This window comes from Colossoma macropomum, unplaced genomic scaffold, assembly GCF_904425465.1.
Source record: "Colossoma macropomum unplaced genomic scaffold, Colossoma_macropomum, whole genome shotgun sequence".
Lineage (NCBI taxonomy): Eukaryota > Metazoa > Chordata > Actinopteri > Characiformes > Serrasalmidae > Colossoma > Colossoma macropomum.
In genome coordinates, this window is record NW_023494792.1 from 35,850,788 (window position 1) to 35,876,128 (window position 25,341).

The 25,341-nt window shown below is 39.6% G+C and overlaps 1 protein-coding gene and 1 non-coding gene across 4 annotated transcripts; both read left to right on the forward strand.

Moving 5' to 3' along the window:
* The first annotated feature begins 29 nt into the window (after positions 1-29).
* Positions 30-21,966, forward strand: cmasa (cytidine monophosphate N-acetylneuraminic acid synthetase a). 3 transcript variants are annotated; one of them, XM_036576990.1, is made up of 8 exons: positions 30-554; positions 673-815; positions 7,215-7,370; positions 7,760-7,893; positions 8,856-8,950; positions 9,102-9,273; positions 18,321-18,486; positions 21,696-21,966. In XM_036576990.1, exons 1-8 carry the CDS (start codon positions 322-324, stop codon positions 21,881-21,883), a joined length of 1,287 nt encoding a protein of 428 aa, XP_036432883.1. In that variant the 5' UTR covers positions 30-321; the 3' UTR covers positions 21,884-21,966. The 3 variants fall into 3 exon arrangements, with proteins under 3 accessions (XP_036432883.1, XP_036432884.1, XP_036432886.1); XM_036576991.1 differs by lacking the exon at positions 21,696-21,966 and adding an exon at positions 20,549-21,183 and having other exon boundaries at positions 32-554; XM_036576993.1 differs by having other exon boundaries at positions 34-554; positions 18,321-18,521; positions 21,696-21,832.
* LOC118812828 lies at positions 16,520-16,660 on the forward strand. The gene has a single exon (XR_005007571.1). It is a non-coding gene; the product is annotated as a U4 spliceosomal RNA (small nuclear RNA).
* Positions 21,967-25,341: the final 3,375 nt, after the last annotated feature.

Consider the following 25,341-nt stretch of genomic DNA (forward strand, 5'->3'; position numbering starts at 1 on the left):
GCATAAAACATTTTAACACCGCTGTTATAATTTTAGGAAATTTTTCAGGAAAGGAATCTCTCTCTCGACCCCCAACCCTCCCGGGGGCCTTTGCTGCTTTTGAATCTTTTCCCCGAAGCTTCGGACGTCATTGGTCACATGATCATTGTAGAACGAATCAAGTACCGACACAGTGATTCGAAGCAATGGGTGACATTTTTTTTTTTTACACGTCTCCAAGCTTCAGATTCATGGGTCCCTTTACTATTTGTTAGGGAAGCGTTTGCGGTTTCCTTCCCAGACCTTTGGTTGGCCGCAGTAACGCATGCGAGGATTCTCTGAATGGATACAGCAAGGAAAAAAGATGCGGCTGAACCGAGCAACAGTCATTCCGCTAAGCGAAAGAGACCAGCCAGTACTGACGAGGGCGGACACAGACACGGACACATAGCCGCGGTGATCTTGGCCCGAGGCGGCAGTAAGGCCATTCCCCTGAAGAACATCAGGAGGCTCGCTGGAGTGCCGCTGATCGGATGGGTTTTAAGAGCAGCTGTGGACTCTGGGGTGTTTGACAGGTAACTGGAGGGATCAGTCTGAAGCGGGTGTGAATGCAGCACGACAGGGTCACCACCCCCTCAGCAGGGTGATCCAGTGTGCTGGCTGTGTTATAACGCTCTCTGTGTGTTTCGGCAGCGTGTGGGTCTCCACAGACCACGACGAGATTGAGAGAGAGGCGAAGAAGTGGGGGGCTCGAGTGCACAGGAGGAGTGCAAAAGTGTCCAAAGACACATCAACCTCCCTGGAAACTCTTCAGGAGTTCTCCAGACATCACCCAGGCAAGATCATTCATTCGTTCGTCCATCCGTCCATCCATCTGTCTGTGATGGCTTTCTGCGCGAGCTTGAATGGTTCATTAGTGAGGGCAATGGTTCATGCTTAAGTGGTTCTATGCATGGTGCAAGGGTTCTTTACACTGATGGAGAATGTGTTGTATATGGTGCTATACCCAAAAGGCTTCCTCTATTGTTACAAACTTGACATCATAGCTATAGAGGAACCCTTTTTGGTGCTATACAGAACCATTTTCAAAAAGGTGCTATATAGAACCATTCACAACACACTCTCCATCAACCTGAAGAACCATTTCACAATGCAAGGAACCATTAAAGGATGAATTGGCTCTATATAGAACTAAAGGTGCTCAATAGAACCATTGTCTTTTCTAAGGAACCTGTGAAGAATCATAACATGGATTAATGGTTAAAAGCAAATCGATTAGATACTGGTGTTGTTCCATGCCTGATCTATGACCAACTTGATGACTCAAATACTTTCTGCTTTTCCCATTTTCATGTTACTTCACACAAGCCCCTGACTGCAGCAGAAGCTCCTCACTGACGTTTTTTAACATGCGACCATCTTCTTCGTATTCATACAAAATGTTTTTTTTTTTGTTACTTAATTTTTAATTTTTGTTTTGTGCAAATTCACATTCATATCCATAAAGAAAAACAAAAGAGGCGACAGGAGAAATCAAAGGTACATGAGATCTTATTTAAAGTCGGAGGTTTACAGGTACAACATTTCAAACATAAAACTCAACAACAATCTCTGTTTACATACAAAAGGCAGAATGATCAGAGTCAAAGGTCTCAGTTCACCACGCTTTCTCGGGTATAGCAATCCCATTTCATCCAGTTTTTTTTTCCCTCTCTCCTTTTGAAGACGTACGGAGTAAGTCAACATTTCCATGGAGCGAATATAAGTAACAATTTCAACAAAAAGGTCCACAGTTGGGGGGTTTCTTCTGAGCCAGCACTTAGTAATAGCTTTCTTACAAGCGACCAGAAATATATTCAATAGGTAGCAATCACTCTTACTTAACCCTTCAGGGGTTACACCAAGATACATAGAGTTAAATGAGACCTCCACATTAAAACCCAAGATGTCGGAAATAATTCTCCCCATATTAATCCAAAAGGATTGCATTTTTGGGCAACACCATACTACATGCGCATGGCCTACGTCCATTGCCCCACACTCCCTCCAGCAGGGGAAGTGGGCCCCAGTTAACCTTAACTTGAGTTTGGGCGTTATAAAAAATCTGATCAGACTCTTCCAGCAAAAATCCCTCCAAATCAATGAATTAGTGGAAGTACAATGGTTTTCCCATACTCGTGACCATACTTCCTCTGTTATCTTTTCCTGTATATCTTGTTCCCATCGAAGTCTCACATAATTAGTTGAATTTTTATTCATTAAACAAATGATTTTGTAGAGTTTGCCAATAACCCCTTTATTTCCTTCACCCCTATATGCCTCCATAAAAAACTGAGTCAGTCCTGAGAAAGGACCCGGGTTGGGGCCTTTAACCTCTTTCATATAGAAGTGACGGATCTGTAAATATCTAAAAAAATCCTGTTTTCCAAGGTCAAATGAGTCGCATAATTTCTGGAAACTGTCAAATTCCCCATTTGACAGCATTCTACAGAGGGCGGTAATACCACCTATAGACCACTGTCTGTACCTATGATCATACAATGCTGGAGTAAAATGTGGGTTATAAGCTGGCCAACTCAGTACTTTAATTTCTCTATGAAGCTGGAATCTTTTAATCACCTCAAGCCAGATTTTAAAGGAAAAACCAACCCATTGATTCTTTATTTGCAATAATTCCTTAGTCCTATCAAGACAGCCTAAAACTGACTGTATTGGAATATCCATTAGTGAAAATTCTATATCCTTCCATTTCGCTTCATAGGTTGGATTGCACCAAAGTACAAGTGGTCTTAGTTGAGCAGCAACATAATAATCCTTTAAGCTTGGAAGCGCCATGCCTCCCTTCTCTCTCGGCAGCATCAAAGTAGAATATTTTACTCGAGGCCTCTTTTTATTCCAAATAAACCTAGAAATATGTGTGTCCCATTCCCTAAACTGTTTGAGAGGAATCTCTATAGGTAAAGCTGTAAATAAATATAATAATTTGGGGAGGATATTCATCTTGACAGACCTTACACTGCTGCCCATATCTAGGGGAAGCAAGGCCCATCTGTCCAAGTCCTTATATATTTTTTTATTAAGCTGATTAAAATTTATGGCCATCAAAAGTGACAGATCTTTTGATAAACGGACCCCAAGATATTGAATGTATGAAGAGTGCCAATTAAAGTTATACCTATTTACCAATTCTTTAGAGGGGCTAAAATTAAATGTCAAAGCTTGTGTTTTTTGAATATTAAGTACATATCCAGAGTAATTACCATATATTTTCAAGATATTCATCAATGACGGTACACCTGATCCTGGGTTTAGTAATGTCACCAGCACATCGTCAGCATACAAAGCAATTTTATATTCTGTTCCCCCAATATTTATACCTTCTAAACTTCTGTCCTGCCTAATGATTTGGGCCAGGGGCTCAGTGTATAAGTTGAAGAGAGTCGGACTAATCGGACATCCTTGTCTGCAGCCTCTCTGTAGGGCTATAGAGTTAGAGAGAGACCCATTAATTTTAATCATAGCAGATGGTGATGAGTATAGTGTTCTGATGCATTGTATAACCGTTTTACTAAATCCAAATCTATCCATCACCTGGTATAAGAATTCCCAGCCAACCGAGTCAAAGGCCTTTTCCGCATCCAAACTAAGGACAATAGCACTACACTCCCTCCTATTAATAACATCAATAATATGAAGGGCTCTCCTTATATTATCGTGGGTTTGTCTGTTTTTTATAAACCCGGTTTGATCCTCATCTATCAGAAAAGGCATCAACTTCTCCATCCTTTTGGTCAAAATTGATGCGTACAATTTATAATCTACATTGAGAACACTTATTGGTCTATAAGACCTACAGTCCATCCTGTCCTTACCCTCCTTTGGTATTACGGAGATAATGGCCTCATTCCATGAAGGAGGAAGAAAACCCTCCCTCATAGTGTAATTAAAACAAGTTTCAAGTAAAGGAAGCAAGGATTCTCTCATCAACTTGTACCACTCTGGCGGATATCCATCCGTGCCTGGCGATTTTCCTACACTGAGGGCCGATATTGCTGCATCAATTTCTTCTTTTGAAATTTCAGAAATTAATTCATCATTATGCTGTTTACCCAGAGAAGGGAGATCTAATGATTTTAAAAATTGTTCTATATTCTGTTTGCTGGCTTTCTCTGGTTGAGTGTACAATAATTTATAATATGTTTCAAAAGATTTGTGGATATCTTCTAATTTCGTTCTTATTTTATTTGTTACAGGGTCTCTAACTTTATAGATGAAGCTATCTGCTTGTTGCTTACGAATCCTCCAGGCTAATAATTTTGCTGCTTTTGGTCCCGCCTCATAAAATCTTTGTTTCATATATCTTATTTTCTTTTCAATCTCTTCACTATGAATTTTAGATATTTCTTGTTTAATTGGTCTCATTTGTTGGAGGACAGATGGGTCTTGTGTTAAACTATGAAGCCGTTCCAGGTCTTTAAGTTTATCTTCCAAATTCTGCAGTTTTTGGGTTTTTAACTTTTTAATAAGAGCTGTTTGAGCGATAATTTTCCCTCTAAGAAAGGCTTTGGCTGCATCCCACAATATAGTTGGACTGACCTCTCCATTGTTATTATGGATTAAGAAGGACTTCAATTCGTCTGCCATTGTGGCCTTAAGTTTTTAGTATCATTTAGCATTCCCGTGTTTAACCTCCACAGAGTTTTCTTGGGAGTACCACCAAGATGTAATTTTAAATATAAACTACTGTGATCTGATAGGTCCATAGGACCTATATTGCAGCTCTTGATTCTATGACGGTCCTTTGAAAACATTAAGAAATAATCGATTCTGGAGTGTATATTATGACGTGCAGAATAGAAAGTAAAATCTATTTTTTTTCCATTCATATCTCGCCATACGTCCATTAGGCCCAGATCTTGGAGCATATTATTCATCTGGATCTCTACAGAATTCTTTTTTCTCATTTTATTGGTAGTATCTAATCTAGGATTCAATAGCAGATTCCAGTCTCCACCACAAATAAGGGTGCCTTGAGCTTTAGATGCTAGTAAGTCAAATATTTTCTTAAAGAAGGCTGTATTGCATCCTGGGGGGGCATAAATATTTAAAAGTGTAACTACCTTATTTTCAAGTTTACCTGTGATTAAAACATATCTACCTTTTTTATCTTTTACTTCAGAAATTAACTCAAAACTAATTGAATTGGGTATTAATATTGCAACTCCCCTCTTTTTCTCTGATTTAAATGAGGAGAAAAAAGTATTACGAAAGCCCATTTTTTTTTAATTTCTCATGTTCAACAGATGATAAATGTGTTTCTTGCCAAAAGGCTATGCTGATTTTCTCCCTTTTCAGCTTAGTAATCATTTTGCTCCTTTTAATGGGATTGTTTAACCCGTTCACGTTCAGAGACATAATATTATAGTATTGTAAATACATTTTTTGTTCCTCCAAGCAGACTTTCATGTACCTGCCTCAATCGACCCACAGACCTCTTACAACACTGACAAACAAAAACAACTGCACCTCTACAACTATTATACAATTCCAACAAGAAAGTAAACTGGGCTTCCAACCAGGAGGAATCACTATATCCTCCAGATCTGAGGGGTATTAGCCACATAGTGGGGCCCCTCGTTAGCAGACTCAAGAAATAAACCAAACAAACAAACCGAAACGAAAGGGTGCTAACCAACCCTGCTATAGTGTTGTGGCGGGAGTCACGTTATTGGTATCGGCCATTAGTAATCACAAACCATTTTTTTCCTTGCTTACAGAGGTATTTTCTTTTTTTCCCCTTCTTTTTCAGTAACCTTTCCCCAGCGTCACTTACAATTAGATCCTGTCAATTGCCGCGGGTGGTAGGGGATTAGTCCTCCACGTTCTCTTGCTCTCGATTTATCCTTTCAAAACTACTAAGTTTCTTCCTTATACCTTCTTGAAACTTGAATTTATTCCCCACTCGACTCGCTCCTACCATGCTCCAAGGGAGAAGCCTAACCAGAGACTCCTCCGTGATGTCATCCGCTTTTTTCACCCGAATAGATCCCACTGGAACTCCTCTCCTCGCCAAATCCTCAGCTGCTTCCGAAGCACTGTTATAGATGACCGTGCCCGAGTCGAGGTGCACCCGCAGCTTGGTCATTGGGGTTTGGAAGCGAATTTTGTTTTCCTTGAGTACTTTCTTGATCGGGACGTACTCTTTTTTCCTCCGCGTAGTCGTGATCAAAGAACACCCTTTTATCTTGCACGAAAATTTTCCTCTTCCAAGCAGCTTGTAGGACTTTCTCCTTGATAGTGAACTGCAAGAACCGAACCACAATCGAGCGCGGTGGTATGCCAGCTGGAGGCTTAGGGGCCAGCGCGCGGTGAGCTCTTTCAATGCCGAGCTCCAAGTCTGAAAGGTCACCCAATTCTGCTTTGATGAAATCATCAACAAAACTGTGCATGGAGGTGCCCTCGACATCCTCCGGCACGCCGTATATTCGGATGTTATTCCGCCGGGAGCGACCCTCCAGGTCCGACAGTTTAGCCTGCAATGTTCGTTGGTTTTTGATGAGCTGAATTAAGGAGTCTTTAACTCCAATATCCCACCTCTCTGCCTCCGCCATACTTCTCTCCACTTCTCCGAGTCGCTGCGTAGTCTCCCCGATCTGGCCCATAGCCTCTGATATTTTCTGATTAAATTCGGTAGACAGTTCGTCCAATTGCACCTTCATATCATTCGGATAGCTCTTTTCTCATGTCCGATTTCAGGTCAGACACAGCTTCATATACAACTTTGCGAATGGAGTCCAGCGTTACCATCGCGTTCCCTTCGTCACCAGTGTCGCCATTTTCCCCTGATAGATATTCTGCCTCGACTTCTTTCTCCGTTTCTCGCTCTGTGACGCTTCTTAACCCCGACCTCGTTTTTCTGTTTTTGTCCCCGCTCATTTTCCTTTCAGTTTAAATATCAAAGTTCCTTGAATTTCGGGGGTTTCATTGGCCAATACCGGAGCTGTAACTTATGCTGCCATTCGGTTTCTCGAGCCACCGGAAGTCCCGTATTCATACAAAATGTTGTGCAGATTTGAGTAAATGTAGAGGTGAAAATAAGGGTGTAGAGATCGGTCAGTGTAGCATTTGATGAGTCACGTCTGCCAGTGATGACTCCTGTCTTGCTTTGTCCTAAATTCCATAGTATATTTTGCTAGTTGGTCTGTTGTTGAACTGTGTCCGGTTTCCATCTGCAGAGGTAGACGTCATCTGTAACATCCAAGCTACGTCTCCATGCCTTCACCCAGACCACTTGAAGGAGGCTGTGGAGATGATTACCAAGAAAGGCTATGAGTCTGTCTTCTCAGTCGTCCGCCGATATCACTTCCGTTGGCTGGAGGTTAAGAATGGAGGTTAGTAAACATCTAAGTGAGCAGAGCAGGTTTCACTTGTAAAACCTGGACAAAAAAGGATTTTCAATGGTGAATTGGCATTGACTTTTTAATCAGGTCCAAAGCTAAAATTATGTCTAGGAAACTGGCAGATAGAAGTCAGAATGACTTACTGTAAAGAACAGTGTTCCAGCTTATTCGTTTAGCCTTTCAGGTGGAACTAGAGTTCAGTCAGATTAGGATGTACTGTGTTTTTTTCTGGGTATGTTTTGTACCTAAACTGAAAGACTTTAAAAAAATAAAATTCTTTTGTGAGTTCTCTCAAGTATAAACTACTTCATATCATATAAGCTAAAACTGCATGTATTAGCCCTGTTGAAGAGCGTTTTGTGTCTTTTTTTCCCACAAAGAAGCCACCAGCACTAAGGCTCTGAACCTGAACCCAGCCAAGAGACCCCGTCGTCAAGACTGGGCCGGAGAACTATGTGAGAATGGATCCTTTTATTTTGCCACCAAAGAGCTTATAGGCAAAGGACTCTTGCAGGTGAGCCATGGTTTAAAATATTAGAGCCCTATGATGTGGACCCCAGAGAAGGCTCTGTTGAAGATCTTGGAACCTCTGTGAGGATTTGATTGCTTTCAGTCTAGTGAGGTCAGGGACTGGTATTGGTCACAAAACAGTGCTCCAACTCATCCCAAAGGTATCAGTGCTGGGGGGCTTTATATCTGTTTAGATGCCTTTGGACTGGGGATGCGCAGTGATATTGGAATCATATAGATATCGGACTGATGCTAGGATTTCGATATTTCAAACTGATATTTCGTAACGCGTTTATTGTATGCTGGCAAAACACTGTTAATGTCTAAGTGATGCTGGTTGCATTTTCTGTGGTCTTGATATGGCTTTAATTTAATGTATTAATGGCAAAAAGCTGAGTGGCATGCTGTAACATACTGAGGAATTGAACAATACCGGCTCCTCTTTGCGTGCATGTGCGTCAGGCAGATGTATTTAGATGCTACAGATTACAGTCGTGATTACGGTTGTTTCTGTGTAAATTTCTATATTACCTTCACAGTAAGCACCATAACAGGACAATAATAAATAAGTGTAAAATATGGATTATTGGCATCAGCCCATAATGCCCATAATCAACACATTTCTACTTTGGACATACTGCTATAGGACGTTATGTTCCAAGACAATCCTATCTGAGGTCCAAATCTAACTTAAAATATCACGGAATTACTTTGTGTAAGAATTATTAAACAGAATTGCACTGTGATATTTCTGGATTCTCACAGAGGTTAACTGAATAAAGGGGCAATTATATGGCTGTATATTTTTTCTTAAAACTGTTTCTTAATACATGTCATGTGCTGAGACCAGAGCTCCTAACAGTGTTGAATCGTTTATTGTAGCATTTCTTTATGGTATATCATATGTAAGATGTTTGAAAAAGGCCGGGTGCTATGCTCTCATTTAACGCTGTTTTTCTTTCTCAGGGCGGAAAGACAGGCTACTTTGAGATGGAGCCGGCGTACAGTGTTGATATTGACGTTGATATAGATTGGCCTGTGGCAGAACAAAGAGTTCTGAGGTGAACTACATGAAACTTTTCTCAACTAATTTCTTCAATGTTTGCATATTAAAGCCTTGTGCTTTTTCAGTATATGACCACAGTCTTTTATTGCTCCTACCACATCCCAAAAGATCAACATGCTAGGGTGTGTGTCTGTGTGCTTTTTCAGGTTTGGTTACTTTGGCAAAGACAAGCCGGAGCTGCTGAGGCTTCTTCTGTGCAACGTGTCAGGCTGTCTGACTGATGGCCAAGTCTATATGTCTGCGGGGGCAGAGGAGATGTTGTCCATTAATTACAGAGATTTGGCTGGTATCACAATGTTACAGAGAGAAGGAATGGAGGTAGGTTTGGGGTTCTGTTTTAACCAAACATGAGATCAAGTTTATCAAAATTCAGGTTATCAAACATTCTTTATTTATTTTGGATAAGACAGTTGAGAACACACTTTTAATGGGGAGAGGAAGCTCAATTAACTATACAATTTTATTCTGTGTAGCTGACATACACTCATTTGCCACCTTGGGTCTACACTCATTGTCTGTTTTTTCAGGTCTGCTTGCTATACAGGTCAGGGTAAAAGTAGGCCTGTGAGAATGTTTGATTTCGCTCACCAGAAAATGCCTACCCCTTACACAAAGAATAAACACATTTTTATGTAACTCATAAAATTATGAGTAACAAAATATAGTGTGATGTCATAAAATATTTTTAAAAACATCATTTGAAACAAACCTACCTTCTTCATTTGCATTACCACTACAAATGTTTCATTTTTGCCCCAAAAGACAAAATGTTTGGGCACCCCGATATAGCAGTATTTTGTAGTTCTGCAGTTACAAATTGTAGTCCATCTGTTTTCTGCATAATTTATTACACCCATTTTACCCCGTTCATCAATAAATGAGCCAAAGAAAACCATTCTTTTTTTGATTATCAGTTATTTTGTTTTCTATTTTATTTTGCACAAACTTTTACAGTAAAATGCTAAACTATGTTTCATTTACATTTTAGCGACCCCCTTTATTTAAAATATAGGCCACCAAACATTGCCGTACCAGGCTTGTATGATTTTTACAATAAAAAGTCACATATACTGGTTTTATTGAAGGGCTCAAATGGTCAGAAGCACCATGAGAAGATGGCTGTTATTTGGGTGGTGGATCATTCTCAGCATTGCAGTGACACTGACATGTGGCTGAGTTTTTAATCTAGTCAGTGTTGCTGCTGGACTGAAAATAGTTCACTGACCAACATATCCTGCCAGCAGTGTCCTCTGATGAAGGACTAGAGGATGACTAACACAATCTGTGCATCTACAGATAAGCAACCATCTCTAACTTCACATCTACAAGGTGGACCAACTCGGTGGACAGTGAGTGGACACAGTGTTTAAAAACTGCAGCACTGCACTGCAAACCACCACCGTGTCAGTGTCACTGCAGCGCTGAGAATGATCCGCTATCCGAATACCTGCTCTGTGGTGATCCTGTGGGGGTTCTGACCACTAACAAAGTATGCAGAGAAAAACAGATGGACTACAACCTGTATTTGCAGAACTACAGACTGCACCAGCATGATAAGTGGACCTGATAAAATGGACAATGAGCATAGATACAAGTTAGGTGTAACTAATGAAGTGGCCAGACTTTCTTGTATGTTTAGTATCAAGACTAAATTTACTTGAAAGTCTTTGAATTTGATTCAGAAACAGCCTTGATATAAAGACATTTCTTAAAATGTTCAAATGGGGGGGGCGTGTCACCTTCTAACGGATGGCTGCTTAGATCTGGGCGCCGTTCCCACCGTCGGAAATATATAATTTTATTCCAGGGACAGACTGTTGTTTTTTATTTTATTCAACGCCTAAAGTGTTGAAGACATGTCTAAATCGCAAGAAAGTCGAGATTTTCCGCTCTTTAATGCCTCACGGCCTCAACGCACCAGCACTGCTAAGAAGAAGAGCCTCGACGAACATGGCGACTCTAGCCAAAACGACCCAGTGCTAACCGAAATGCGAGAAATTAGCTCTCGACTTGGATTAATCGACTCTCGGCTGGACAGCATCGACACGCGCCTCAATACCATCGGTAGCTCCATATCCACACTGCAGGAATCGCTGGTCACTTTAACAGAGAGAGTTTCCTCTAATGAAGCCCGCCTGTCTGAAGTCGAGAACAGGATCTCCACGCTGGACGACTCAGCACATACTCAGCAGACCGCGATAGCTAAGTTGAAAGGAGAGCTAGCGCAATTGCTAACAAAAGTTGATGACCTGGAAAATCGGAGCCGGCGCAAAAATCTGAGAATAATCGGTCTCCCTGAGAAAGCTGAGGGTTCCGATTTGGCAAGGTTTCTAAGAGATATGCTCCCTGTTTGGCTGGAGCTTCCCGCCGAACTGAGCTTGGAGATCGAACGGGCGCACAGAACACCTACTGTGCTCTCAAATTCGAAGACGACGCCACAGAACATTACGGTCCGGTTCTTGCGCTACACCGACAGGGAGATGGTGCTTCGAGCTGCCCAGGTGAAACGGCACGTCCTGCATAACAATAGCACCATTCATATTTTCCAAGATTTCTCCGCAGAGGTAATGAGGAGTCGCCGGGAGTTCGAAGCGGTGAAAAATACCCTTGCGGCTAAGCACATGTACCGGGGCTTTGCTTACCCCGCAAAGCTGCGGTGTCTTCACAAAGGGAAAATACATCTGTTTTCGACACCGGCTGCAGCTCAGGATTTCTTGAAAACTCTTGAGGCCACACATTCACAGGAGTTAGCGGAAAAAACTCTTGAATGACTATGACTTCTCAAGTCACTGGGGTGAATAGTTGACAGGCGCCATTCTCCGGGTTCGAGGCTCTGTTTTATGGAATGCATACGGTTGATGCAAATCACGTTTGTCTCGGCCCAGTTGTGATGCGGAACTCGTTCTAATTATGGCATTCACTATAACAAGTAGTATTTTTTTTTCTTTTTTAATTATGTATGTATTTTTATCTTCTTTTCCTCTAGTGGTGATTGGCGTCATGTCTGTCATTTTTGTTTTTGCCGATGGTTGGGGCTGTCTCGGTTGCTTTGCTGCCGTTCTCTGGGCGCTTCATGTTGTTCCCCCTGATCATGCCAATAGGGCACTATGCTTCATTTTTAGTTTTGTTACCCTGTCGTTTGGGGATGGGGTTGGGAGGGTGGATATGGGTTTTACTGGGTCGTTCTATAGTTGTTAGATTACAAAAGGCACTCAATGTTCAGTCTCTCACATGGGCCACACATATAGTCAAGACATACATCCTTTTTCTGGTAAGATATGGATAGTCTATATAAATGTACTACATGGAACGTAAAGGGTTTGGGCCACGCAGTTAAGCGGAAAATTTTTTTAACCTTTTTGAAAAAAGAGAAAACTTCTATAGCAATTCTCCAGGAGACGCACCTTTCCGATAAAGAGCATTTAAAATTAAAAAGAGATTGGGTTGGGCAGGTTTTCTTCTCCTCTTATCCCTCAATGCCACACAGAAGAGGTACTGCAATCTTAATTAGTAAGCATCTACCATTTATATGTGAATCTCAAATTAATGACCCTGAGGGAAGATTTGTTTTAATTTCAGGTATACTGTTGGGTCAACATGTTAGCATACTTAGTGTCTATGCCCCCAATGAGGATTCCCCCAAATTTATGTTGGACATAGTATTATCTTTTAATCAACATTGTAAAGGGATGGGACTCTTGGCAGGTGACTTTAACTGCACATTGGACCATGTAATGGATAGATCTTCACCCAGCACATTTTCTAATTCTAGATCTTCATCAGTTTTAAAAGACGTGTAAGAATACTGATCTAGTTGATATCTGGCGAGAACTAAACCCATCGACTAGAAATTACACTTTTTATTCTAACCCACATGCTTCTTATTCCAGAATCGACTATATCTTTATCCCAAGTAGCTTTGTCCACACAGTCCAGTCCTGCCAGATTGGTTCAATTGTCTTATCAGATCATGCCCCAGTTAGTGTACATGTTAATTTTGGCACTCCTGTATGTAAAAGCAGACTCTGGAGATTTAACTGTTCCCTTCTATCGGATTCTGCATTCTGTGACCTAGTACGTTACTGGATCAAAGAATATTGGGAATTTAACAAGGACTGTAATGTCTCACCATTTATGCGATGGGAAGCTTTGAAGGCCACAATCCGTGGGCATATTATATCTTACACCTCATCATGTCAAAAAATGAAAATACAAAATCGGATGTATTTAGAAAAAGAAGTAGCATATCATGAGCAGTTGCACAAATCAAATCCTAACAAATCTAACTGGGCTTCTTTATGTAGTGCCAGAGCTAAACTTAATCTAGAATATACAAGTCATATTAACAAATTACTATTCCTTTCTAAACAAAAGTATTATGAATATGGGAACAAACCTAGTAGGTTATTGGCTTATCAGATTAAAAAAGAACATTCAGAGCGATTAATAAAATCTGTGAGGACATTGACGGGTTCGCATACATACGATCCAAAGTTGATCAATACAACCTTTAAAACTTACTATGAATCCTTATATAAATCTCAAAATAAAGTTTTAGAATCTGATATTACTGCATATTTAGATAATATACCACTTCCGGTGGTCTCAGACAATGACAGATGCAGTCTTAATGCCCCTTTCTCCCCCGAAGAAATTTTTGGTGCTGTCCAGTCAATGCCTTCACGGAAAACACCGGGACTGGATGGTTACCCTGCTGAATTTTATAGAACATTTTGGCCTGAACTTCAGCCTATATTGATGCCAGTTATCATGGATCTGTGTACCCAAACTACCATGCCTGAAACCTGGAAAACCGCCTCAATAAGCTTAATACTTAAGCAAGACAAAGACCCAGAAGACTGCGCCTCTTACAGACCAATCAGCTTAATAAATGCAGATTGTAAAATCTTTGCTAAAGCTCTGGCACGACGATTAGAGGTGATCTTACCTAAACTCATTAACCCAGATCAAACTGGATTTATAAGGATGCGATATGGTTCTGATAATATACGTAGACTGTTGAATATTATTGACTTTATTAGAAAAAGTAATGATCCCGCCTTTATTGTTTCTCTCGACGCAGAGAAAGCTTTTGATAGGATCGAATGGCCATTCTTGTTCGCTGTCCTTAAAAAATTTAATTTAGGTCCTACTTTTATTCATTTAGTTAAACTGCTATATGCCGATCCGTACGCTACAGTCAATACAAATGGGTTGCTCTCTGAAAAGTTTCAGATAAGTCAAGGAACAAGACAAGGCTGCCCTCTCTCTGCATTGCTTTTTTCCATGGTGATTGAGCCACTGGCAGAAACAATTAGATGTTACCAGGACATTTCAGGTATTAGCGCAGGAGGAGCAGACCATCGAATCTCACTGTATGCGGATGACATTTTGTTGTATATGGCCCACCCAGAAAAATCTATTCCATCTATAATGAAGTGTATTTCAGAATGCAGTAAATTTCCTGGTTATAAGATCAATTTTTCAAAATCATTAGCTTTACCTTTAAATATATCCCTTAACACACCTTGGGTAGTTGCATCCCCCTTTCAATTAGCGTTAGAGGGTTTTAAATATTTGGGTGTTCATATCACCCCAGACCTTAATAACCTTATTGACAAAAATTACCTTCCACTTATTAATAATATAAAACATGATCTTACATTATGGAACTTTCTCTCTATTTCCTTATTTGGCAGGGTAAACATAATAAGAATGAATATCCTCCCTCGCTTACTCTATTTATTTCAGTCAATCCCTTGCCATTTATCCACAATTTTCTTCAAGGATCTAGAGAAAAGTTTCTCAAAATTTATATGGAATAATAAAAGGCCAAGACTTAAATTTTCTAGATTAATAAGAGCGAAGGAGGAAGGTGGTGCTTGTGTGCCTAATATGCATTTGTATTATTGGTCATCTCAAATAAAGCATATGATCAGCTGGTGTACAAATAGGTTGGATTCTCGCTGGGTCTCTATGGAAACAGGGGCATGTAGCCCTATTCCTCTTGATTGCTTACCGTTTATTAATGATGCTGCAAAGGTGAGGTGTGTCTCTGAGAATTTTATTTTACACAATACCCTTATGGCCTGGACAGATGTTAAGAAATATCTTAAGATTCCTCATTGTCTTTCACTACTGTCCCCTCAGGCCCACAACCCAGATTTACCTTCTCAGCTGAGTAACTCTGGACTCTCAGCTTGGCTTAACAGAGGGATCAAAAACATTTCTTATATGTTTTCTGGTAGTTTGCTCAAATCGTTTACACAATTGCAAGAAGAATATGAGTTACCTAGGTCAGATTTTTTTAAATATCTTCAGATTCGTCACCTGATCACCTCAGCCATTAAGGATGGGAGATTTAGAAAGGAATTAACCGATCTTGAAGTGTTGCTAGCTAAGAAGGACCAGACTAGAGGATTGAAAGAGTGTTAAACCATTGTCAGACACTCTGAGGGGAATTTGGGAAAGGGACTTAGACCAACCTATCTCAGAAGAGGTCTGGTGCAATATTTGTAAAGGTCTGTTTCCCAGGTGTACCTCATCTGGTGTTCACGAGCTTAACTTTAAATTCATGAATAGGATATACTTTACACCTGTTCGCCTACAGAAGATGTTTCCAGACAGAACTAATTTGTGTTTTAAATGTAAAACTGAAAAAGGAACGTTTTTTCATGCCTTTTGGCAGTGTAAAAAAATTGGCATTTTCTGGGATAGAGTACACATCACGGTAGAAAATATCCTTCAGACACAATTTCAGAAGTCCCCTGCCCTGTATCTTTTGGGAATAGGAGCAGAACATATTTTTGATACTGATGGCAAATTTTTGTTTCTAATGTTTTCATTTCTGGCAAAAAAATGTATCCTAATTCGATGGGCCAGCCCCTCTTCACCATCTGTTGAGCAGTGGCTTTCCCAAGCTGCAACTCTGCTTCCCCTGGAAAAACTGACCTACGATCTACGTCACCAGACGGACAAATTCTGGAAACTTTGGGTCCCACTGTGGACTTGCATAGAAAATCTTTCTTAAAATCCTATGTATGTTGGCCTGCTGTGTGAGATTTAAATGTATAATTGTTAATACTGAATAGAGTGCAATAAATGTTCAAATGTTGGCTGATTGTGCTTTTTTCTTTAAATTGAAAAGAAAATGATACAAGGAAGACGGCAATTTGTGAGATTTAACTGTTCTTACAGTCAAAGAGCAGAAATGTTGAATGGGTTCCACAATACGACCCCCACCCTTTATGGTAATTAACTGCTCATCCAAACTTCACCTGCCCCCACCTCTCACGTCACCAACCCCCACATCTCACACTTCAGCTTTTTGCGTCTACTTTTATACCCAGCAGGCATTGCTGTAGTGACCTTTAGTTTTTTTTTTTGACACTGCTACTCTTACTCCTTACACAGAGCCTATGCTCTTCACATTATGGTTAAATATTGATGTTGAATCTGTTTATTCCATGTTTTTTCTGGTGCTTTTGATCAGGATGTGAAAACCTACCGTTAGTGCGGTGAGCGGCTCAGGCAGTCAGGAACCTCGACCACTGGATAACCTGTTACTCTCTCGCAGTGGCAGTATCGTAGCCTATGAGGTTTATCCAAGGCGCGATTATTGCTAGTTGAAAACTTTACCCAATACCCCGCCGTGACGACTTGAAATATAGTTGGCACTGGTCATTTTTGACGGTCTTCAAGGAGTCTCCAAGGAGACTGATATAGTAGTAAAAAAAAGAAAAAAACCTATTGAAAAATATAGAAACATTTGTTTATAATTGGTAGAACTAATGAGTTACTTCTGCTGTTTAATTGTGATTTTGTAGATACGTTGTTAGTTTTTCTACCTTCGAGAAAACCTTCGGGAAACTCCTCGATCTGAGGAAACGATACATTAGCAGGGATGTTTGTCCTTCTGTTCAGCGCAGAAAACAGCCCCCCCCCCACACACACACCCCAAACAATGAAATCTCTCACATTTAACTGTGTGAAAATCAAACTTGACAAGTTGCTGTTATTGATTTTTAACATTAGAAATCTTTTATCTGGGTATCTGTGTATTTATACAGTTCAGTCTGTGTAAATATGGCAGTTACTGTGTCTACAGGTTGATGCCCTTGTTAACCTGTGGGGAATCGACTCTTTGTTTTTCCGTTGGCTCCAGGGACATTCTGACGGGTGTGTTGAGTTTGAGTAGTGCGAGTTTGTATACCAGCTTAATGATAATCCAACGCAGTCCTTCGATGGGATTTGATGTGTTAGCAGTGTTTGTGTTTGATGGCTTTATGCTCGTATTACGTTGAGATGGCTGAAACTGTTGCGTCTGAGATTCCAACTAGTTGCAAGCAAAGTATGTCAAATGTCCTCGGCTTCTGCCCCTGTCGTGTCCGTAATGTCAGTAATGTTGATCAGGCACCAAAAGGGGCTTCCGAGAGACTCCAAAATGAATAGATTGCAAAGGAGTTTTTGTGTAGATCTCAGATCTATCACTTGTAAATGGTCAAACATTTTCATTCAGACAAATGCACTCACTTTCTCAACACAGAATAGCATAAAAATAAATTTTCAAAACTGCTGTCATATTTTTGAATACATAGGTTTTAGGGCTTGTATGTGTCGGTGCTTTATGAGCAGTTTACCAAGACAGTGATCTCATCACATTGGCAAAACAAATCAGCTGTCTGCTGTAGGAAAACTGGAAAGTTTGGATAAGGGCTGGGCAACATAACACTATTTATCGTTATCGTGATAAATTATGTCATAATATGTAGCAATATGCTTCTTTGAGTATACTGTGGATGTCCTCAAAAACATTGACCAGCTGCATATTTCATTACAAAGAAAACATAAGTAGTGCTGTTTAATTGGAATTTGGATGTGAAATGCTGCATAGAGATCAATGTATTTATTGCTATTGGTAGTATTTTCTTAATGTGGCACTTTTTTTCAGGGTTTCCATTTAAGAAAAAATAAGTGTCGTGGTGCATCGTGAAAAGTTCCTGAAGTATTGTGATATTATGTTTTTGCCATATTGCCCTGCTCTAGTTTAGATTCTTTTTTTTAATGTGGTACATTGTTCTGTTTTTCAAAACGAAAGGAAACTCCTGCCTGAAAGATGCAAAATATGTTAAACACTTAGTTGTTTAGCTCTGTTCACCCTGTTTATTGATGACTGGATGATGGATGCAAGCGTTTTTTGTACACTTTGTGGAAAAGGAAGTGGTCAGGCTTTAAACTTTACATTATGAACTCAAGTGAAATTTTGTTTCATATACGTTTCAAACAACTAAGGTTGTATGAAAGTTTCACTGTGGAAACCCAGCTTTATTTTTTTCCCAGGTTTTTTTTCCATGCTGTCCCCTCAGGTGATCCTTATATCCTCCAGTGAAAACCCTGTGCCAAAGCCCCTCGCAGATAAACTATCGCAGAAGACCGGCTGTGAGCTGAGGCATTTGACGGAGCAAAAGCAATTGGAGGTGGAGAGACTGATGAAGGAGAAGAACCTGGTGTGGAAAGAGGTGGCCTACCTAGGTGTGTGAATAATTCTTTCATCAAGGCTACGCAAGGCAGGTTTATTTGTTTAGCATCTTTCATATACTGTAGTCGTTGAAAGTGTTGTACAAATGAGAAAATACCAAAATAAATCAAATTTTAAAAAGATGTTGGACAGTAGAAATTAAAAAGCATGATTATAAACAATAGATTTAAAAGAGAAGAAATTAAACATTGAATTAAAAATCAAATTAGAAAAAAAGGGCCATTACAAGAGAGAAGTGCAGTAGAGATAAGTGTTTTAAACTGAGCTAAAAGCTGCTCAGATAGGAACGTTTTCTGCCCGGATTTTGAAGTGTCTCTTCTGATGCTCCCTGTCAAATGGCTCCATTTAAGAGCAGTACAGTAGCTAAACGCTGCATGTTTAGTGTTTACTTTAGGCAAGACTAACTCACTAGTTCCTAATGATCTGAGAGTTCTGCTCAGCTCATATTGCTGCAGCATGTCAGATAAATACGCTGGTCCTACACTGTTAAGAGATCTATAGACCAGTAATAATACCTCAAAGTCTATACTGTAATATACTGGTAGCCAGTGTGAGGATTTAAGAATGAGGACGATGTTTTCCGTTCTTTGACTCTTGGTGAGAACACTGGCAGCTGCTTGTCTTTTTTGGGAGTCTAGTTTGGATACCATTACAGTAATCAATCCTGCTAGAAATAAAGGCATGGATGGGTTTCTCCAGGTCTGGATTAGTCAGAAAATCTCTAATATTGATGTTTCTAAGGTGATAAAATACTGATGTAGTAGCTGCTTTGACATCACTGCTAATGCTGATATCAGAGCCCATTAGTACACTAAGGTTGCTGCTAGTTCTTCTAGTCTATCTCGAATCCAGATAGGCAGCTAGTCTGTGCCTCTTCTTGCTATTCCCAAATAAAATAATCTCTGTTTTATCTTTATTCAATTACCGAACGTTTTGTCCCATCCAGTTAGTAATGTACTCAAGGCAAAGTGACTCAAGGGGACCACAGTTGTTGGGAGAGGGCCAAGTAGATCTGAGTGTCATCTACATAGCTGGTAAGGTAGTCTTTTAGGATTTGGCCAAGAGGAAGCATGTATAAAAAAATAAAAAAAAATAAAAAATAAGAACAACCCAAGAATCAAACCCTGGGGGACACCACAGGTCACTAAGACGCTCCCAGAAATGTTATTTTTTTATTTCGGCAAAGTAGTTCTTTCCTTGAAGATAAGAGATGAACAATTTTAGGGCAGTTCTTGAGAGTTCAGCCCAGCTATCAAGACTGTCTGTAATTGTTAATGGTATCAAAGGCAGCGCTGAGATCGAGCAGTAGTAGAACAGATGTTTTTCCAGAGTTTGAATTTAAATAAATTTCATTAATGACGTTAATTAGACCAGTCTCAGTACTACGATTAGGCCAGAATCCTGACTGAAATTTGTCTAGACAGCTAATTAACAATAGAACTCCAGTAAGTTGCTTGAAGACAACTTTTTCAATGATTTTTCAATTAAAGGTAGATTTGAAATAGGTCTGTAATTACTTAACAGAGTTGCTTTTAGATTTTGCTTATCAAAGAGAGGCTTCACAACTGCAGTTTTTAATATGTTAGGATAAACACCTGAAGTATGTCCGATACTACTGAGTGAAACACATTCTTTAAAAAGTTGGTTGGTAATGTGTCACCACTGTAAGTGGAGGATTTGAGATGACCCACTGTATTTGCTGAAGTTTCATCATTAATAGCATTAAACCGGGACATTTTAACCATGATATCTTTACGTGGTGATGGAGAGGACATGGGCTCATTGGCAGATATAGATGTAGTAATAGCATGTCTAATATTATGGATTTTAGTGTTAAAGTACTTATTACATCTCTCAGTTGACACTAATTCAGGGGCCATATTTACAGGTGACTTTGTTAGTTCGTCAACCATGGCAAAGAGTATTTTGCTATTGTTAATGTTATTGTTGTTAATGCTGGAGAAAAATGATTATCTAGCTGTACATACTGCAGATTGGATATGTACACATTATGTGACATGCACTCCTTGTTCTTTCTGTTTCTGATAAGTACAGGAATGAGAGCGATTACAGGGAACATGAGCTTGTTTTGAGAACATGTACTGCTGGCCTCATCACTGTAGCAGCACGGAGCCGAGAAAAACCAGTTTGCCAGATTACAGGATCAGAGAAAGAGGGTGGGCGGAGCTTCTGCTGATGATAAGATAGAGAGTGAAGCTGCCTTTCTGGAGGTGGAGGTGCTTGTCTTATTCTTTGAGGTGCTACAGGTGGTGGGGAAGTTGACTCTCTTTAAGGGAAGGTCTGGGGTACTGAGGTGGAGATGAGACAGTAAATGTGGGTGGAGGAGTTGGGTTTATTTTTCTCTGTACCTGAGGACTGGCTGAAGGGTACATGACAGCCTCGTTCCAGCTGATACCAGCTTCTGGGGCAGAGGACAGTCTGAATTGCTTGTGGAGTTTTGGTGTCTCTGGCAGCTGATACAGTTGATCATCGTCATGGTTCACATTTAGTAAATGCAGCTCCGTCAGGGCGTATCAGTGGGGGACGTATGTTGTGGCCCTGGAGCGATGAAAGAGTCCTTGGGTGTTAGTACTGATGTGTCTCCACCAATGGGAGTGGATCACCTTTCAGACTATTCATTGGGGCAGCAGCTAACAATTTCATAATCTCTAATCACTATCACTATTCTATTTTTTTAAAAGGTGCAGAAACAATAAAGGAAAAAACACATCTTACATGGCTTTTCTGTCACATATATTTCACATGTGAAGTGTGCAAAAAACACGTGTCTACAAGTAATCAGTGACCTAAAGTGAGCTATTTTGAGCTATTTTGCTTCCATGTTTCTCCACAAAGCCCCCATCTGTTCACTTGATTTAACTTTATGTACTGGTTAGCCAAACCAGGTGTTGACTAGGAGCTACAAATAATACTGGGCTTCCATGAGGAGAAGCTTGGAAATGGTTAAACAAATACATCAACAGACATAATATCACTGCTTATTGTAATGTTTTTGTATTTATTCTAATGCTAGTGCTTTTCTGAACTAATAAATGCTTACTGCCCAGATTTTTTAATCTAATTATCTCAGGTGCCTAAAGGTTTTGCATAGTACTGTATATCTCTAAGTGATACCACGAGCATTCATAAAATACAAGTCAAGTGTTTACCTGTTCCTTCTCTCTGCACATTTACTTTGTAGGAAACGATGCGCCAGATGTGGACTGCCTGAACCTGGCTGGCCTGAGTGCAGTGCCCTTGGATGCCCCTATGGTGGCACTAAACTCTGCTAAGTACACCTGCCAGCGCCCAGCAGGCCGTGGGGCGCTCAGGGATTTCATCGATCACATTCTACAACTGAAAGAGAGAGTCAAGTCTCAATCAAAGTAGGACCACCACTACAAGACAAAATTTCTGTTTACTTTCTGTGTTGAACATCCTGGAAAAAAAAATAAAACATAAAATATAACGTAGTTTTTTGTTTTTATTTCTTGCTGTATGAAATGTTTACTGATCTGTGATAATCATGAAGAATTAATGTGCGGCTATGAAAAAGTTCAAATCTGGAGGGGAGCAGAACTATTGTAACTTTCAGAAACATCAAACATGGCTGATTATTTATATGAACACTTTGAGACTGATCTTTCAGAATCATGATGAGATACAGTCCATGTAATTTAGACTGGGTCTCCTTTCAAAAAAACACTGTCTGTCTGGCATACACCAGAGGGCAGCCTTGCACATGAAATCTGTGGTCTGTATACATTTCAAATTTTGATGGTGTCAGACAGAAGGCTCATTTGTAATTGAGTGTATCATTTTATAATCTGGTTCAGCAAAATGATTTTTTTTACGTTGTCAAATTCAAACTGGCAGAAGAGTACCTTGTAAGCATCACTGTGAATGATCAGTGAATGACTGAGTTTTCCCAAAAAAACTTTTTCAAAATCCATTTTTTCAGGTGTGTGCAGTTCAAACACTGATCAGCAGGCTATTAAAACTGGGAGAAGGAAAGTATTAGTAGAGCAGCTTTTTACTGGTCTCATATAACCTTTAGCGCTTTGAGTAAAAATACATTTAGAGTTGCCGGGATATAAACTCGTGGATTGAAGTGAATTTATCCCCTTGGCAACTGTGTTATACTGTAAACAGTCACCATAGCAATAGTTTGATGTGCTAGAATGCTGCCTGATTGTTAGGACTTTGAAATTGTTATTGTTACTTTTAGTTAGATATCTAATGAATTTACAAATCATAAAAGTAGATTATAAGAAGTTTTTTTTATAAAAATCTCGGTCATAATATGGACAGGATAAAGACAAATCGAGACACTATAAAGCACAACTTTTGTTTCCTATATTGCACTGTTATAACGTTGAATCTAATTATGGCTTTTGTGAGGGATATTAATAGTATATATAAATATTACACATTTTACACAGGTAAACAATATGCAATATTTATTTACTGTGGAAATACTCTGAAGTATTACTTGAGTAGAAGTACTCTATCTATACAAAAGTGCTTGTGAATGTATTTAAGTATCAATAATACTACTTCGAGTTAGTACTTTCAGTTTTCACAGTATTGTGTAGTATTATTTTGATGAAGTGACACGAACAGCAAACTCATTTATTCATGTCTGCAGTCACACAGGTCTCCTAAATAGAACTTACTCATCAACATACCATACAATACCTATAGTAAGAAAACTTTTTTTTTTTACTTTTGATACATTCACGAGCAAGAACTTTTGTACTTTTATTCAAGTAAGATGGAGTAGATGGGGTACATTAAATAACTTTTAATCAAGTAATAGGTTACTTAAGCAATACGCCACGAGAGGCTGTGCCTTACTGCGATTTTATCACGGAAAGAGTGTTCCTATGCACGACATGAAGCGGAGCGGGAAAAAAATAAGTTATTAGTAATAATCGACATAAACAAGTATTCTTCCAAGATATGTAGTTCCTGCAAAGTGTGGTATCGTTGCCAAACAACTACTTATAGACCGCTGAACGAGGAGAAGAACGTTCAGTCGCCCATCGCTGTATACTGCGGTCATTTCATGAATTTATTAACCTTTTGTCGTATAACAATGAACGTATGATAAAACAGCACTGTTTCATGCAAAACCTTCACTTTATAAGTACTTTTTGGTCACCAAATTATCACCGCGAGTCTTATTTTGGACCAATCCAGCGGCGCCCTCTTTTCGTGCTGGGGCTGAATCTCAAATGGTTCCCAGTTCCCTACATAGTGCACTACGTATGAATTTAAATACTGGATCCTGCTCCCCAACGGTGTAAAATATAGCTTAGAAATAGTCATTCGGGACTCAGCCACATCCACACTCGATAAATGATGCACTATTTGACCTTAGAGGCTAGAAGTTCTAAACTTTCATAGCTAGCACACTATTTAGGGAATACAGAGCCGTTTGGGACTCATCCTGTGTTTGACGCGACTTCTGACTGAAACACGAACATTTGAGGCGTGTAATCCATTAAAATGACATTGTAGACTTTCACACTTATTCATACCGTAAGTGCTTTAATTCAAGCCTGTGACATTAATGATGGAGTTGTTTAGGCTGTTTTCTATCTTTTAGCCTGTTAGCTAGCTGACCAGCCTGGTTCTAGTTAAGCCCAAGATGTCAGCCGCTCAGTTTAAACAAAAAACGGGTTCTTACCTCATCAGTACAGTCGGTGGTCCATGCGAGCAGCACGAGAGTCAAAGATTATTCTATTAACAGCACAAGGTTTTTTTCGTGGATTTTACAACGGCTTCGAACCGGCGACCAATCAGATTTTGGGACCGGAACTATCCGTTTCATAAGAAGAGCAATTCCATAATTGTTTTGCCCAAAATCTCTACATAATTATCAAAGCCATTCAGAGTGGTTTGATGTGAAATGATTAATTGAGCCCCTCAAACGAAAAAACATACATTAACCATTCCGCTCTAACTAATCAGTTATTTTGTTCTCTGTTTTATTTTGTACAACCGTTTACATTAAAACGCCAAACTATGCTAAAATATACATACACTGTTTTCCATTGCAGGGGCTCAGTTGTAGAGAAAGGTACCGATCAGATTTGTTTACCGTGGTGGTGATAGGAACCAGGGGTCACAATGTCTACAGCACAAATATAGACATTTTATTTATTATCCAAAACCACCAGTGAACCTACACATTATGTGTTATGTTAGGCTGATTATGGTGAAACAGTGGTACATCTGAAAAACAATTGGAGGAGGACTGTTTTGCCTCAACATTCTGCATGCACTGTTTAAAAATTGAAAATATGTTTTAGGCCCAGACATTCTGAAAAATATTGTTTAACAGTATCTTGGGCATCAGGCAGCGCATTCACAACCTTTTCATGCATCATGCTTTCTGTGAGAGAGCTTTTAGAGGCATTAAACTCTTTAGACATCTGGTTCCACTGTGAACAACTGTGAAAGTTTCTCTATAATGGAGCATTTGACCTCAGCCACCCTGAATGACTCTGGCTGTATATCTTAACCATTTAATTATGCAGACATTTTGAAAAGTCGGTGGAATTTCCCATTAAGCATAGAAGTATTGTATTTCATCCAGCCCACAATTCAATCACATCAGTAGTTCCCTATAAAATATAAACAGCTGTCTCAATTAAACCCTCCATTTAATTAATCCAGCTGGTTTAATTCATTGCTACTGAACTTCTTGTGTAAGTGTTGTAGTGTTTTCTATATTTATTTTTTGACACATTTATGAGTCATTTATTAGCAAAGGCGCACACATGACCTTTGTAATAGTCTTTGATAGGTGATATTTAGAACACCAGGCCGATACTGACAGC

Coding starts and splice junctions, on each gene's coding strand:
- cmasa (XM_036576990.1), top strand. CDS start 322: ATGGATACAGCAAGGAAAAAAGATGCGGCTGAACCGAGCAACAGTCAT. Junction 555..672: donor GACTCTGGGGTGTTTGACAG/GTAACTGGAGGG, acceptor GTGTTTCGGCAG/CGTGTGGGTCTCCACAGACC. Junction 8,951..9,101: donor GCAGAACAAAGAGTTCTGAG/GTGAACTACATG, acceptor GTGCTTTTTCAG/GTTTGGTTACTTTGGCAAAG.